We start from the raw sequence: 14,555 nt of genomic DNA, 5'->3' as shown, positions 1-14,555 counted from the left end.
GCGCACGTCACGTCTGCGTGGCCGTACCAGGCCGCAGCGCGTGAGCTCTGCGCGCCCAGGGCCACGTGCACACGCGGTGCCGGCGTGCAGGGCGCCGCGGCTCCGCGTGCGACGCCTGCAGCGGGTGTGCGAAGGGGCGCAGCGTGCGCACGTGGTGTGCGGTGCGCGGTGTGCGGTGTGCGGTGCGCAGTGTGCGGTGAGCGCTGTGCCAGGGCCGCTGCCGTGCCAGCGCCCGCTCCAGTGCAGCCTTGGTGCCAGGCCAGGGCACCGCACACGGTGCCGCCGCCCGCCCGGTGCCAGCGTCGGTGCCCCGGTTGCCAGCGCTGCCGCGGTTGCACGGGGCCGGTGCTGGCTCCCGGCCAGGGCCGTGCCAGCTCCCACGCGGTGCCGGTGCCCACGCGGTGCCGGTGCCGGTGCCGGTGCCGTGCTGGCCCCGGGCAGTGCCAGCCCCCCCTGCAATCCGGATCCCGTTCAGCGCCAGTGCAGCCCTGCTCCCCTGCCAGCGTGGGGCCCCGTGCAGCGCCGGTCCCGTGCAGTGCCGGTGCAGCGCGGGCTCCCCACGCAGTGCCAGTGCCCGTGCAGTGCCGGTGCAGTCGCGGTGCAGTGCCAGCCCCGTGCAGTCCCGGTGCCGGTGCAGCGCGGGTCCCCGGGCAGTCCCGGTGCCGGTGCAGTGCCAGCGCACTCCCGGTGCCGTGCAGTGCCGTGCAGTCCCGGTGCCAGTCCCGGTGCCGTGCAGTGCCGGTGCCAGTCCCGGTGCCGTGCAGTCCCGCTGCACTCCCGGTGCCGTGCAGTCCCGGTGCCGGTGCCGAGCGGGTCCCGCGCAGCGCCGCTGCAACTCGGTGCCGCCCCCGGCTCCTGCGCCCGCCCCCGACCCGCCCGCCCGGGCCGTGCGGGGCCGGGGCCGGGGCCGGGGCCGGTGCGGCGGACGCGGCGATGGGGCTGGCGGGGCCGCCCCGCTCCTGCCTCCTGCTGGCGGCCGCGCTGCTGCCGCTGCTCCCGCCCGGGGCCGCCCCGGGCCCCGCCGCGCCGCCCGCGCTCACCGACGCCGAGATCGAGGAGTTCCTGCGGGGCTTCCTCGGCCCCGGGGAGCGCGGGGACGGCGACGGCGACGGCGACGGGGACGGCACCGACCTGGGCTTCGGCACCGACCTGGGCACCGGCACCGACCTGGGCACCGGCACCGGTGAGCGAGCGGCACCGGCACCCGCGGGTCGGGGCTGCCCCGGTACCGGGCACCGCCGGGGTCCCGCCGGGGACGGGGGGCGGCGGGGCTGGGGGGGGGGGGGGAGGGGGGGGGCAGCGGGACGTGGGGACCCCCCAGCCCGGCCCTGGCCGCCCCTCACCCCGCGGCGGGGCGGCTGCCCCCCCCTTCCCCCCCCAGGCTCCCCGGGGCGGCTGACGGAGCCCGAGAAACCCAAGAAGGGGAAGAAGGAAAAACCTCCCAAACCCACCAAGAAGCCCAAGGAGAGACCCCGGGGCTCCAAGAAGGACAAGGACAAGGACAAGGACAGGGACAGGGACAGGGACAGAGACAGGGGCAAGGACAAGGACAAGGACAAGCCCCCCAAGAAGCCCAAGGAGAAGCCCCCGAAAGGCTCCGAAAAACCCCCGAAAGGCTCCGAAAAACCCCCAAAAGGCTCCAAAAAGCCCAAGGAGAAGCCGCCCAAGGAGAAGCCGCCCAAGGCCACCAAAAAACCCTCCGGCAAGAAGCCACCGGAGCCACCGACCACCCCCCCAGCGCCCCCCGCCACCCCACAGCCCCCACGGGGTGAGGGTGACGTGGGGACACCCCGATTCCCGGAGCAGCCTTCGCCCTATGAGGAGGAGGATGGAGGTGGCCGAGGTGAGTCTTGGAGGCCCCCATCTTGCCACCGGCTGGCTTGGGGTGGGGGTCTTGGCCCACCACGGCGTCACCCGTGTCCCACTTGGCTCCCTGGTGGCACCTCATGGCTGGATGGGCTTTGTCCCCCGTGGGGGTCCCCACCAGGGTCACACACACCCCCCACCCCCCACCCCAGCCTTCCTCCCCGATGGGATTTTCTTTTCGGCGTGGGGCTGCCGGGGGGCTGGGCTGGGGGGCTGCGGGGCACCGCCAGCCCCTCGCTCTGTGTCCCTGTCCCCAGGGGGGTTGGAGGAGCCGCCCAGCGAGCCCTGGGAGCTGGGCCGGGAGGACTGGCACCCTGAGCCCGAGCCTGGTGAGTGCCCTGTCCCCAGGGCCACCTCCCTGTGTCTTGGGGCCACCTCCCTGCTCCCAAGTGCCATCTCCCTGTGCCCCAGGGCCACCTCCCTGCTCCCCAGTACCACCCCTCTGCACCCCAGGGCCACCTCCCTGAGTCCCAGGGCCACCTCCTTGCACCCCGGGGCCACCTCCCTGTACCCTGGGGCCACCTCCTTGTGCCCCAGTGTCACCTCCCTGCACCCCAGTGCCACCTTCCTGCTCCCCAGTGCCACCCCCCTGCACCCCAGGGCCACCTCCCTGTGCCCCAATGCCACCTCCCTGCTCCCTGGTGCCACCCCCCTGCACCCCAGGGCCACCTCCCTGAGTCCCAGGGCCACCTCCTTGCACCTTGGGGCCACCTCCCTGTACCCTGGGGCCACCTCCTTGTGCCCCAGCGCCACCCCCCTGCACCCTGGGGCCGCCTCCCTATTTCCAAGTGCCACTTCCTTGCACCCCAGTGCCACCTCCCTGCAACCCAGGGCCACCTCCCTGCTCCCTGGGGCCACCCCCTGCACCCCAGGGCCACCCCCTGCACCCCTTCCCCACGTGCCCCCTCCCCGCAGAGGTCCCCGAGGAGCCGGAGCCACCAACGCTGGACTACAACGAGCAGCTGGAGCGGGAGGACTACGAGGACTGTACGGTGCCGGGGCGTGGGGGACCACGGGGGTCCCCCGGCCTGCAGGAAAGGAGGGAGGGGGTGCCCCCCCTGCCTCGTACCCCCAAAGTCAGTGCCACCCCCTCTTTCTGTCCCCAGTCGAGTACATCCGGCGGCAGCAGAAACCCCGCAAGCCCCCCAGCAGGAAGAGACCCGAGAGAGTCTGGCCCCAGCCCGAGGAGCCACGTACGTGGGGGGACGGGGGGGCTGGCACCGCTCGGGGGGGGTGGGGGGACAGTCCCCAGCCTTAGGGACGCAGGGAGCATCACTTTGGGACAGCCCGGAGCTGGGGTGGGCACGGGGACAGCACAGAGGCACGGGGACAGCATAGGGGTACAGGGGACCCCAGAGGGGCACGGGGATCCCATGGGGATATAGAGGGGTCCTGCGGGGACATGGGGACCCCAGAGGGGCACAGGGACCCCGCAGAAGCACGGGGTTCCCATAGGGACATGGGGGTACCCCCATTCCCCCCCCAAACCCCAACATGGCCTCTTTCGCCCTCCCCAGCGAAGCCGGAGGTGCCACCTCCACAGCCACCCCCACCGCCCGTCCTGGTGACCGAAGGGGACTACGAGGAGGGCTTCGAGCGACCCGACTACGATGACCGTGAGTGATGAGCCGGCGGGGGGGCCCGGGGCACCCCAAGACCCCCCATCTCTGGGGGGCTCTGCCCAGCCCCACGGGTAGGGGTCTCCCCCCATGCCCAGCTGGGCTCCGACCGGTAGCACCCACCCCTGCCCCCCCGGCCCTGAAGGGGTGCCCCAGCCCCCCCTCCCCGTTTGCACCCCGCAGTGGAGTACGGGCTGCCCCCCCCGCCGAAGCCCAGGAAACACCCGGACAAAGAGGACGAGATGGAGACGGACGAGGAGAAACTCAAACCCTGTGAGAGACGGGCAGGGGCCGGGTGCCGGTGCAGGCGGCATGTCCCCGGGGTGGGGGGGCATGTCCCCGGGGTGGGTGGCATGTCCCCGGGGTGGGTGGCATGTCCCTGGGGCGGGTGGCGCATCCCCGGAGTGGGTGGCATGTCCTCGGGGCGGGTGGCAGGTCCCCAACAGCCGCTCTCCCACCCCAGGGAAGCCCAAGAAAGGCGGCAGCAGCAAGGAGGAGGAGGAGGACCCCTGGGCGGAGGAGAAGGGCCGGGACCGCAAAGGTGGGTGCCAGCCCCCCGTCCCCTCGCCCCCAGCCCCCCGGGCTCTGCCCCCCCTCATGCGCCTCTTTTCCAGGAAAACCCAAAAAACCAGGGGGGAAGAAGTGGGAGCCAGACGAGGACGAATGGGCCCCTCCAGAAGAGAAGACACGTGAGTGTCCCCGTTCCCGGGGGGGAAGCGGGCACCCCGCTGCGGGGGGGGGGATGCCCATCACCTTCCCCCCCGCCCCCCATCCCCAGGATGTCCCCCCATCGGCCTGGAGTCCCACCGCATCGAGGACGACCAGATCCTGGCCTCCTCCATGCTGCGCCACGGGCTGGGCGCCCAGCGCGGGCGCCTCAACATGCAGGTGAGGGTCGCCCACCCCGCGCCCACCCCCTGCGCTGGCGGACCCCCCACCCACGTCCCCCTCGCTGTCCCCACCCCAGGCGGGCACCAACGAGGATGATTTCTTCGACGGGGCTTGGTGCGCCGAGGACGACAGCCGGGCGCACTGGATCGAGGTGGACACGCGCCGCACCACCAAGTTCACCGGCGTCATCACCCAGGGCCGCGACTCCCAGATCCAGTACGGGGCTGGGGACGAGTTGGAGGGGACGGATCTGGGGACACGGGGTGGGGGAGCAGCTTCGGGACCCCCCCTCCCAACCTGTCCCCTTCCTCCCACAGCGAGGACTTTGTCACCAGCTTCTACGTGGGCTTCAGCAACGACAGCCAGAACTGGGTGATGTACACCAACGGCTACGAGGAGATGGTACGGGACCCAAAACTGGCTGGTTGGGGGGGGACAGGGACAATAGGGACCCTCTCCCCCCCCTCGGCTACACCTCGCCCCCCTCGGCAGATGTTTTATGGCAACGTGGACAAGGACACGCCGGTGCTGACCGAGTTCCCTGAGCCCATGGTGGCCCGTTACATCCGCATCTACCCCCAGACGTGGAACGGCAGCCTCTGCCTGCGCCTTGAGGTCCTGGGCTGCCCCCTCTCCAGTAAGAGCCACCCCAAAGGGGCTGGGGAGGGGGGGCGGGGGGGGTGGCAGCCCCCCACCGCCACGTCCCTGTCCCCTCCGCAGCCGTCAGCAGCTACTACGCCCAGCAGAACGAGGTGACCTCCACCGACAACCTGGACTTCCGCCACCACACCTACAAGGACATGAGGCAGGTGAGCACCTCCGTGGGGTGGGCTCCTTCAGGAGGGTGGGCTCCTCGGGGGGGGGGGGTGGGGGGGGTTGGGCTCAGCCCTCCCGAGCGCTGCCCCCCATCGCCCGCCCCCTCTGCGCCCGCAGCTGATGAAGGTGGTGAACGAGGAGTGTCCCACCATCACCCGCATCTACAACATCGGCAAGAGCTCGCGGGGGCTGAAGATCTACGCCATGGAGATCTCCGACAACCCGGGCGAGCACGAGACGGGTGAGAAGGGAAGGTGCGGGAGGACCCGGCCCCGGTCCCCCGGTGCAGGCAGGGGTGCAGGTACCACACTGACCCTGCCCGCACCCTGCCCGCAGGCGAGCCCGAGTTCAGGTACACGGCGGGGCTGCACGGGAACGAAGTGCTGGGCCGGGAGCTGCTGCTCCTGCTGATGCAGTTCCTGTGCAAGGAGTACCAGGACGGCAACCCCCGGGTGCGGAGCCTGGTGACCGAAACCCGCATCCACCTCGTGCCCTCCCTCAACCCCGACGGCTACGAGCTGGCCCGCGAGGCGGTAAGGGGACGGCAGGGCAGGGGAGGGGACGGCGGGACGGCGGTAAGGGGACGGCAGGGCAGGGGAGGGGACGGCGGGGCGGCGGGACGGCGGTAAGGGGACGGCAGGGCGCAGCCCCCGGGCTCACCACTGCCCTGGGCTGCCCGCAGGGCTCCGAGCTGGGCAACTGGGCGCTGGGCCACTGGACGGAGGAGGGCTACGACCTCTTCGAGAACTTCCCCGACTTGGCGTCGGCGCTGTGGGCGGCTGAGGAGAGGAAGCTGGTGCCCCACAAGTTCCCCAACCACCACGTCCCCATCCCAGAGCACTACCTGGCTGAGGATGCCGCGGTGAGCCACGGCACGGGGCGCGGCGGCGGGACGGTGACGGGGGGTGGCGTCTCACACCGCCGTGCCCGCCTCGGCAGGTGGCGGTGGAGACGCGGGCCGTCATGGCGTGGATGGACAAGAACCCCTTCGTGCTGGGAGGCAACCTGCAGGGCGGGGAGAAGCTGGTGTCCTACCCCTTCGACACGGCCCGGCCCGTCAGCGAGACGCCGGCGACTGCCCTTCGCCCGCCGGACGACTACGAGGATGACAACCCCGAACTGCAGGAGACGCCTGACCACGCCATCTTCCGCTGGCTCGCCATCTCCTACGCCTCGGCCCACCTCACCATGACCGAGACCTTCCGCGGGGGCTGCCACACGCAGGACATGACCAACGCCATGGGCATCGTGCAGGGGGCCAAATGGCACCCCCGGGCTGGCAGTAAGTGGGTGCCACGCCATACGGCGTTGGCCTGCCCGCCTCATGCTCCCTCCACCTGAAGGTGTGAGTGAGCAGCTGGGTGGGCACTTGGTTGTTTGTCTTGCAGCCATGAATGACTTCAGCTACCTGCACACCAACTGCCTGGAGCTCTCCATCTACCTGGGCTGCGACAAGTTCCCCCATGAGAGCGAGCTGCAGCAGGAGTGGGAGAACAACAAGGAGTCGCTGCTCACCTTCATGGAGCAGGTAGGTGCTGGGACGTGCCGGGCAGGGAGCCGGCAGCTGCCCTGCCTGCCCCACACAGCTCCTCTCGTCCCCTGTCCTCCCGTAGGTCCATCGGGGCATCAAGGGCTTGGTGACAGACCAGCAGGGAGAACCCATCGCCAACGCCACCATCGTCGTGGGGGGCATCAACCACAACATCAAGACAGGTAGGGCACAGGGTAGGGTGCCGGGCAGGGTGCCGGCAGTACCGTGCCGCCTCCTTCACACCCCACGGCCTCCCCTCGCTGTCCGCAGCCAGCGGCGGGGACTACTGGCGCATCCTGAACCCGGGCGAGTACCGCGTCTCGGCTCGGGCCGAGGGCTACAACCCCAGCGTCAAGACCTGCAGCGTCTTCTACGACATCGGAGCCACCCAGTGTAACTTTGTCCTGTCGCGCTCCAACTGGAAACGCATCCGGGAGATCATGGCCATGAACGGGAACCGGCCCATCCGCCGCATCGTGCCCGGCCGCCCCATGACGCCCCGCGAACGCATGCGCCTGCGTATGCGCCTCCGGCACCGCATGCGGCTCCGGCAGCAGATGAGGCTGCGGCGTCTCAATGCCACCACGGCCGCCAGCGGCCCCACGGCCCCGCCGCCCACCACGGCCTTGCCCTTCCCCTTCAGCAGCACTGCCTACGTGCCCTGGAGCCAAGAGCCACCCACAGCCAGCACCTGGGAGACGGAGACCGAAACGGAGGTGGTGACTGAGCTGGTGACGGAGACGGAGGCCTGGGAGCTGGGCACGGGGACGGCACAGCCCTTCACCACGGCCGAGACCTACACCGTGAACTTTGGTGACTAGATGCTCGTCCCCTCGCTCCTGCCTCGAGCCAAGGCTGGATGCTCACGGCCAGTTTGGTTTCGCCTGCCGCGGGCTCCGGCATCTGCTTCTCAAGTCCTCCTCGAGCCCTGGGCAGCCCGCTCTGGGTAGCCTGCCCCGGGTGGGCTCCAGCTCCTCACCCGCGCTGCTTCCTAGGACTGCAGGGCACGCCATGCCGATGCTCGCCCCGAAGGCTGGGCGGCTGCGGAGCGTCCCCCTCGCCGGGCTCCAGAGCCAGGCAGGAAAGGACGTGCTGCCCCGTCCCTCGGGGCTGGGCAGTGCCAGCCCTTGCCTGGCAAGGGAAAGGGTGAAGCGGGACCCAGCCCTCGCCCCATCCCCGTCTCCCGGCACAGTGGGGTTGGCAGGGGTGGTCCCGCTCTCCAGGGCAGGGCCCACACGGAGGCAGGCGCGGCCCCTGTCCCCTCCGCACAGTTTTTTGTTACACAAATAAATCAACTTATATTGGTACGAGCATCTCTTCTCTCCCGTGCCCCCGACAGCTCTGTGCCAGCCCTCTCCGGAGGGCAGACGGAGAGGACACAAAAGAGGTGGGCACCGGGACCCTCCGAGGGGCCAGGGGTTTATCGAGTCCGTGCCCTGCCTGCTCACTCAGTGCCCGACCTCCATGTCCCCGTCATCGTCCTCGGCCCCAAAGCCGGAGAAGCTGATGGGCTGGCAGCTGAGGTTGCGCAGGTTGACAAGGCAGGCGGTCTGCGTGGTGCTGAAGGCAGGCACCGTCACCAGCAGGACCTGCTGCCCGTCCTCCCCTGCAAAGACAGGCAGGCGTCAGGCGGATGAGCCCTCGGTCGGCACCCTGGCGCGGGGTCCCAGCCCCGAGCGAGGATCGGGGGGGGGTCCTGCAAGCTGCGGGACTCACCTTTGAGCAGCTTGGACTGGAAGCGGGGAGCGTTGCCGCAGAAGTAGACGTGAGGGCACTCGGTGAGGATGAAAGGGTCCGATTTGTAGAAGGGGTAGCAGCCTGGGAGGGATGGAAATTAGGAGGGGAACCTGCCCCTGCACCCCTTCGGAGGGCAAACACCCCCCCAGCCTCGGCAGCCACCCAGCTCTGGCCTTACCCAGGGTGTCCGGGGCTGTGGGGCTGATGTGTCCCGCCAGCAGCGTCCACTCCAGGATCTCCAGGTAGTCATCCATGCTGCTGTATTTGAAGATGTCGCTGACGTTTTGCCCTGACGTCCCCAAAAACCTACAACATTTTGGGGGAAGGAAGGAGAGATTCGGATGGCTGCCCTTGCCGCGACTTGCCCCACGATCCCACGCCGCCAGCAGCTGTCACAGAGCTGGTGGCACACCAGGCTTTTTTACCGGATGCCGTCCACGTCGGCCTGGTAGGGGTTGGTGACCAGCTGGAGCGTGGAGTAGGCGCTGGCGAGGGGCAGCATGCAGTGATGCAGCGGCTGCTGGGGCAGCGTATAGTTGGTGGGGTCAAACTCACCGGGCATCACGTCCACAGGCACGGAGGTCTGCGGGCAGAGCGGGGATTACCGGGGACGGCCAAACCACCCTCCTTCAAAGGGGCTCAGAGCAAAGCCCCGGCTGGAGCTTGCTGCCGCCTCTGCCTCGCTCCCCGATTTGGCTCCCACCACTTCCCCGCAGGAAGCCCTGCTCGGCTTTACCGCAGAGACCAGATGCCGGGAGAGGGATCTGAAGCTGGGCTGTGCGCTGCCTCCCCTTCTTGCTGCGTCCCCGTACGGCACCATATGCGGTGCTCAAAGGGAAGCTGGGGGCCAGGGAAGGGGTGTTTGCCACCCCGCACCCCCGGGCTGCTGGCAGAGCGTTGCTCCCCTGGCTCGGGAGCCAGGCTCCCTCCCCCAGAAGGTAGCCAAGTCCCCGGCCAACCCTATCCCGCTCCGAGCACTCACGCAAAGCTGCAGCAGGATCTCATCCAGCATCTTCATGGCCTCCACGCTCGCAGCCTGGGTCTTCTTGGTCAAGTACTTGGCCTGGGTCAGTGGGGAGACAGTGAGGGAACAACCCTGCGCCCTCTCCGATTCCTCCTTCCCCACCTCCACGGGACTCCCCGTGCCAGCCTGGGCCGCAGAGAGCACCGTCGAGGCTGAGGACCCCTTCCCCGCCGTACCTTGTTGATGGTGTCCCGGCTCTGCGTGTTCTGGCTCAGCAGGTTCCCCGCCAGAATGACACGGGAGATCTGCGCGGCGCAGCTCTGCTCGCCCTCGGCGCCCAGCTGCCCCGTCACCACGTCCACCAGCAGCTGCGTGCTCAGCAGGGACTCGCCGCTCCCGCTGCCCAGCCCCAGCCCCGACACCAGCAGCACGAACCTAGGCGGAGAGGCTCGGGCAGCACGCCGTGCTCCCCGCCCGCGCCAATCCCTGCCCGCACGGCGATGCCCGCACCAAGGGGCCTCAGAGAGCCAGGCGTGGGGGACGCGAGCCCCTGTCCGCGATCTCTCTTGGCACGAGGCACCTACTCTGATGGGCGCTTGGGAGAAATGGTCCCCAGGGCTCGGGGGGACGGCGGGGGACGCGGTGCCAGCCCTGCTCCTGTCACTGCGGAGACTCACCGGTCCGAGCTGGGGCCTTTCCAGGGCAGCGGCCGGGGCAGGTTGGCGAAGCAGTGGTCCTCCACCAGGAACTTGCCGTCGTCCTGCTCGGAGCCGTACACGGCCAAGATGGTTCCTGTGGCAGAGAGCAGGCGGTCAGCCCCTGGCCCGTGCCCGTGAGGTGGCTCGCGCTGAGAAGCCGTCGTCCCCTACCTGTCACCAGCCTCTGCACCTCAATGGCTCCTTCCAGCTTGATCCGCTGCAGCTCATCCTCCAGGATCAGCTCGTCAGAGGGGTGGACGTACTTGGGCAGGGGGGGCTGAGGCACCAGGTTGTGCTGCGGGGGGACAGGGCAGGCTGTGACGGCCTCAGCGAGGCCGGGCTGCCCCAAAGGGCCCTTCCCCCCCCAGCCAAACCCCGCTTGTGGAAACCAGAGCGTGGGCGCATGACTCACGAGAGCCGCCGGCGCAGCCCGCCACCGCCGGCCCGGCCAACACCCCTACTGCTGCTTTCAAGGCGGCATTTTGGAGGCCCCGGCAGCTCTCGGTGCTGCTCACCAGCTGCACACCACCCGGCTGAGCTGGTTTTGCTTAACGCTTCCCCGCAGCGCCCCGGCGAAGCAAACACGAGCGCGGCTCCCCAGCCAAGGAGGAAGCGGCTCAGCCAGGCGGCAGGAGACGGCGCTCTGGCTCGCCTCGGGAAACGTGTTTGCAATCACCGCCCGGGCAAGCGCTCCACTCCCTTTGAACCCTGCCCGGCAGGCACGGTGCTAACCTCATGCCGTGACGAGCAGGCTTCAAACTTAACGTGTTCCCCCCGAAGCCGGCTGGGAGCAGATGGGCCCCCAGCACAGCATGGGGATGGCGGAGCTTCCCCGGACGCCCCCCTCATCCTCCCGCCCCGCAGCAGGGAGAGGAGGTTTGCTCTGCCAACCCTGCTGGATCCAAACCCTCCGAGGGCAGGAAAAGCAACAGCAAGCGGGTGCTCGCTGACAGAAAGGGGTGACACCAAGAGCAGCAACGTCTAGGGACGGAGTAGGCACAGAGAAGACTATACACCGGCTCCCCGGGTCAAAGCCCTGGCAGTTCCCGCTCGTTAGGCCACGGCGAGCACGAGGGAAGCGATGGGAAGCCAGCCGAGGTCCCGATGTGCGTTGGCACGTCCCCCAGGGCCATGCGGAGGAGGCGGGGGGGCCCATGGGAGGGAACGTCCCCGCCGTTACCTCCTCGCTGATCTCCTGCAGGATGGAGGGCTGCAGCTGCATCGCCTTGAAGAGCGTCCCCACCACGCAGGACTTCTCGCCCACCTGCAGCTCGCAGAGCTTCCTCACTGCCACGCCATCCCCTGCGGAGAGAAACGGGGCTCAGCCGGCCTCGGGGACAGCTGCGAGGGCAGGCAAGGCTCAAGGCTGGCCGGGACCAGCTGAAAGGGCCTGAACAGCGAGGCCAGCAAGAGGCGGTGGGGGAACGTTGCAAAGCATCTCGCTTTTCCTTGAGGCACGGAGCCGAATTCACATGTGTAGGCCAGATGGGGCGAACGGAGCGTACCGGAGAGCCAGCACCGCCTGCAGGCATTTCCTCTGTGTTGAAGCGGGGGAAAGCTGGGTCATGCCAGGGTCTGGGGGACCCGCAGCTCCCAGCACCGCCCAGGACAGCGTGCAGAGCTCCCGGTGGGCCACAGCTCCAGCTCTGCCCAGAAAGGGAGCGTGCACGGGTCCGGGATTGTCCCGCCTGGGCATGAAGCCAGCGCTCTTGCCCTTGGGCATGAGGGGCTGGTGCCCCTGCTCCCCATCCAGGAGACGACCTAAACGCCCCGCTCAGATCTGACAGGCAGGAGAGATCATTCACCACCCCCAAGTCTGACCTCTGCCTCTGCCAGGGCCAGATCCTCCGCCCGGGATCCCTGCTGGAAGGCAGGATCCCTATCGCAGCCGGGCATTTGGGAAGATCCCGGCACAAAGACAGGGGAGCAGCAGGGTTTCCCTCTGCCTGAAAGGCACAAACAGGTCCCTGGGCCAGGGATCCACAGGGGGATCCGGGCCGGGGGAAGCAACGCGTGCTTCAGGAGGTGCAAAGAGCATTGCAGCCCCAGCGCTTCATTGTCTTTGTGGCTGGGGAGCATTTGCAGAGAGGAAAAAATGCATCTCCCTCCCCACAAGCTGAGCCCGAGACTTCTCACCTCACCCACAAGAACCCAGAGATGCTTCAGCCCCACCCTTTACGTGTCCGTAGAACTTTTATTTCCCCCTGTTTAAATCAACCCGTGAAGCGCATCCATCCCGAGCCTCAAGCCCTGGAGGGAGGAGGACTGGCTGCCAGGCTGCGCCGGCACCGCCAGAGCTGCCGGGCTCCTCTCCCAGCGCAACACTGCCAAAGCCCGCTGCCGCGCCGGCTCCTCTGTCAGGTCACCCTTTCTGGCTGCGGGCGGTGGGGTGACGTTTTCCCCCCAAACTCTCCCTTTGCTAATCACGCGCCTGCTGAACGTGACTCCTGTCCGGTGGAAAGCACCCTGCTGCGATCACAGGCACCCGGGGCTCAGCGGAGCTGGAAACATGGGTTCATCAATGCCAGGAATGAAAACACTCGGAGTCAGAAAAAACAATCCAGTTTTAGTTTCTTATTCTTGGCTCTAACTCCCCAAAATGTGTGTGTTTAGGGGGAGGGGGGCTGCTCTCTCCAGATTTTGCCTGCAGGCGCTTCTCGCTGTTAGACAAACCCCAGAAATCTCGTCCCATCACATGACTCCGGGAAGCGGAGCTTTACAAAACCGCTGGTTCCCATCACCCTTGGCAAAATCCAGGGTTACAGCACAGGGTGGCCGGCCAAGGAACGACATCCACTGTGGAACCGGCACAGCTTGGCGTGGACTTTGCATCCCCTCGGCTCCGCGCAGCCCACGGGGCCAGGGAGAAAAAGAAAAACAAGTGGCCGGCCCGAAAACCTCCATAGAAGGGCAAAGCCGAAAGCTTAGCTGGCCCGAGAGGGTGAAATTCGATAACAGGCTTTTACCACGCTCGGGGAGCCACGCGCCGCGGCCTGCCAGAAAGCTCAGCCACTGCGCTCTGGCAGCGGCGAGAGGGTTGCTTCATCCAGCGCCGCCGTTACGCCTTCGGATGGAAACTCTCTAGCACGAGGATCCCACCCGCTAACCGCTAACGCGGCCCCACCGGGCAAGGAAACGGCCCCCCCCGCCCCCCCCACCTCGCTTCCTGGCCGGGGCGCCCGCCAGCCCCTCGCCCCGGCAAACCTTGCGCTTAGCTCGTGCTCCCGACAGCGAGCAGAAGTTTTGACCCGGCCTGGTGAGCAAAGACAAGAAGGTTTGCTCCGCACAGCTGATGTTTAAAGGTGATTTTAGAAACGCTGGGACACCGTCCGGCACAGAAACCATCCCCAAAAAACCACCTCTGGGTTATTCGACCCCTAACGTGTGCGTAAGCTTAGGAACCGACGGCCACCACCCGCCGAAAAATCACCGACGAGCTTCCAGCGGGCGCCGTGTCGGCCGCAGGGCTTTGCCCTCCTCTCCCAAATTGGGGGGGGGGTGGTGTGTGTATTCCCCAAACCGACTCACCCCACTTCTGTCGCGCTCGCTCCTCCAAGATGGGCCGCATCTTGATGAGGCGTGCGGCGTAGATGTGAGCGTACTGGCGGCTGAAGCTGCGCTCGCCCAGCCGGAAGGGCTGGGAGCAGTTGGCGTACGCCGACACCGGCACCCTGGCGAAGGTGGAGGCCTCGGTGGAGGGGGGGGCCAGCAAACCCTGCGCCGTGGGGGCCGCCTCCTCCGAAAACATGGTGGGCGCCGGGCCGGAGCAGCGGGGCTGGACACGGGGGGGTTTAATGGAGGCTCTGGAAAGCAAAGGGGCAAATTAAGGATCCTGGCAAATGAAGGCGAATGCAGGCGGCACAGCCCCAAGCCCGGCACGCCCCGGCCATCGCCGTCACCCCGAGACGCCGTGAATCCCTCCCTAGAAGCAGCCCCCACCCCCAGACTGACCCCCCTCGCCCCCCAAAACACAAACCAGGCCTGGGTCCAACCCCCCTGAACACCGCACCCCCTCCAGCACCCCCCTCCAGCACCAGGGCACCCCCAAACTCATCCTGGCGCCAGGAAAACCCCAGGACCCCCCCCCCCCCAAATCACACCCCGGCAGCAGGACACCTGAAGCCCCCCCAAAATACACCCTGGCCATCGACCACCCTGGGACCCCCTCAAATGCGCCCTGGCACCGAGAGCCCTGCACAGCCCCCTGGCACCAGGGCCCCCCAGGACACCCCTTAAACACGCCCCCGGCACACAGACCCCCCCAAGCACCTCCTGGCACCAGGGCCCCCCAGGACACCGCACACACCCCAAAACCACCCCCAGACCCCCTCCAGGCAGCAGGGCCCTATAGGGACCCCCCCGTGTCCCCCCGGGGCACCAGGACCTCCCTCCCCCCCCCTCCCCCAACCAGGGACCCCCCAGCCCCCCCACGG

At 68.4% G+C, this 14,555-nt stretch overlaps 2 protein-coding genes across 3 annotated transcripts; one reads left to right on the top strand and one right to left on the bottom strand.

Moving 5' to 3' along the window:
- Nucleotides 1-882: 882 nt before the first annotated feature.
- On the top strand, nucleotides 883-8,030 carry AEBP1 (AE binding protein 1). 2 transcript variants are annotated; one of them, XM_075523724.1, is made up of 21 exons: nucleotides 883-1,183; nucleotides 1,382-1,843; nucleotides 2,124-2,195; nucleotides 2,782-2,853; nucleotides 2,973-3,059; nucleotides 3,384-3,482; nucleotides 3,669-3,758; nucleotides 3,949-4,026; nucleotides 4,100-4,174; nucleotides 4,264-4,373; nucleotides 4,453-4,592; nucleotides 4,694-4,778; nucleotides 4,869-5,013; nucleotides 5,097-5,185; nucleotides 5,310-5,433; nucleotides 5,529-5,725; nucleotides 5,875-6,054; nucleotides 6,132-6,474; nucleotides 6,581-6,720; nucleotides 6,806-6,905; nucleotides 6,994-8,030. In XM_075523724.1, exons 1-21 carry the CDS (start codon nucleotides 934-936, stop codon nucleotides 7,542-7,544), a joined length of 3,489 nt encoding a protein of 1,162 aa, XP_075379839.1. In that variant the 5' UTR covers nucleotides 883-933; the 3' UTR covers nucleotides 7,545-8,030. The 2 variants fall into 2 exon arrangements, with proteins under 2 accessions (XP_075379839.1, XP_075379841.1); XM_075523726.1 differs by lacking the exon at nucleotides 2,124-2,195.
- POLD2 (DNA polymerase delta 2, accessory subunit) lies at nucleotides 8,024-13,936 on the bottom strand. Its single transcript, XM_075523748.1, has 10 exons — nucleotides 13,651-13,936; nucleotides 11,303-11,424; nucleotides 10,294-10,417; nucleotides 10,102-10,216; nucleotides 9,661-9,859; nucleotides 9,443-9,523; nucleotides 8,886-9,043; nucleotides 8,639-8,766; nucleotides 8,440-8,541; nucleotides 8,024-8,329 (listed from the first exon to the last, which is right to left on the bottom strand). Exons 1-10 carry the CDS (start codon nucleotides 13,868-13,870, stop codon nucleotides 8,172-8,174), a joined length of 1,407 nt encoding a protein of 468 aa, XP_075379863.1. The 5' UTR covers nucleotides 13,871-13,936; the 3' UTR covers nucleotides 8,024-8,171.
- Nucleotides 13,937-14,555: the final 619 nt, after the last annotated feature.

Source organism: Mycteria americana, chromosome 23 (assembly GCF_035582795.1).
Source record: "Mycteria americana isolate JAX WOST 10 ecotype Jacksonville Zoo and Gardens chromosome 23, USCA_MyAme_1.0, whole genome shotgun sequence".
Taxonomy (NCBI): Eukaryota; Metazoa; Chordata; class Aves; order Ciconiiformes; family Ciconiidae; genus Mycteria; species Mycteria americana.
This window is presented reverse-complemented; position numbering and strand designations above follow the sequence as displayed.

Excerpts from the sequence above, each read along its gene's own strand:
- AEBP1 (XM_075523724.1), top strand. The coding sequence starts at position 934 with ATGGGGCTGGCGGGGCCGCCCCGCTCCTGCCTCCTGCTGGCGGCCGCG. Across the intron at positions 1,844-2,123 it reads GGAGGATGGAGGTGGCCGAG|GGGGGTTGGAGGAGCCGCCC; the intron begins GTGAGTCTTGGA and ends CCCTGTCCCCAG. Across the intron at positions 5,186-5,309 it reads CCTACAAGGACATGAGGCAG|CTGATGAAGGTGGTGAACGA; the intron begins GTGAGCACCTCC and ends CTGCGCCCGCAG.
- POLD2 (XM_075523748.1), bottom strand. The coding sequence starts at position 13,870 with ATGTTTTCGGAGGAGGCGGCCCCCACGGCGCAGGGTTTGCTGGCCCCC. Across the intron at positions 9,860-10,101 it reads AAAGGCCCCAGCTCGGACCG|GTTCGTGCTGCTGGTGTCGG; the intron begins GTGAGTCTCCGC and ends CTCTCCGCCTAG. Across the intron at positions 9,524-9,660 it reads GCCGGGACACCATCAACAAG|GCCAAGTACTTGACCAAGAA; the intron begins GTACGGCGGGGA and ends CCACTGACCCAG.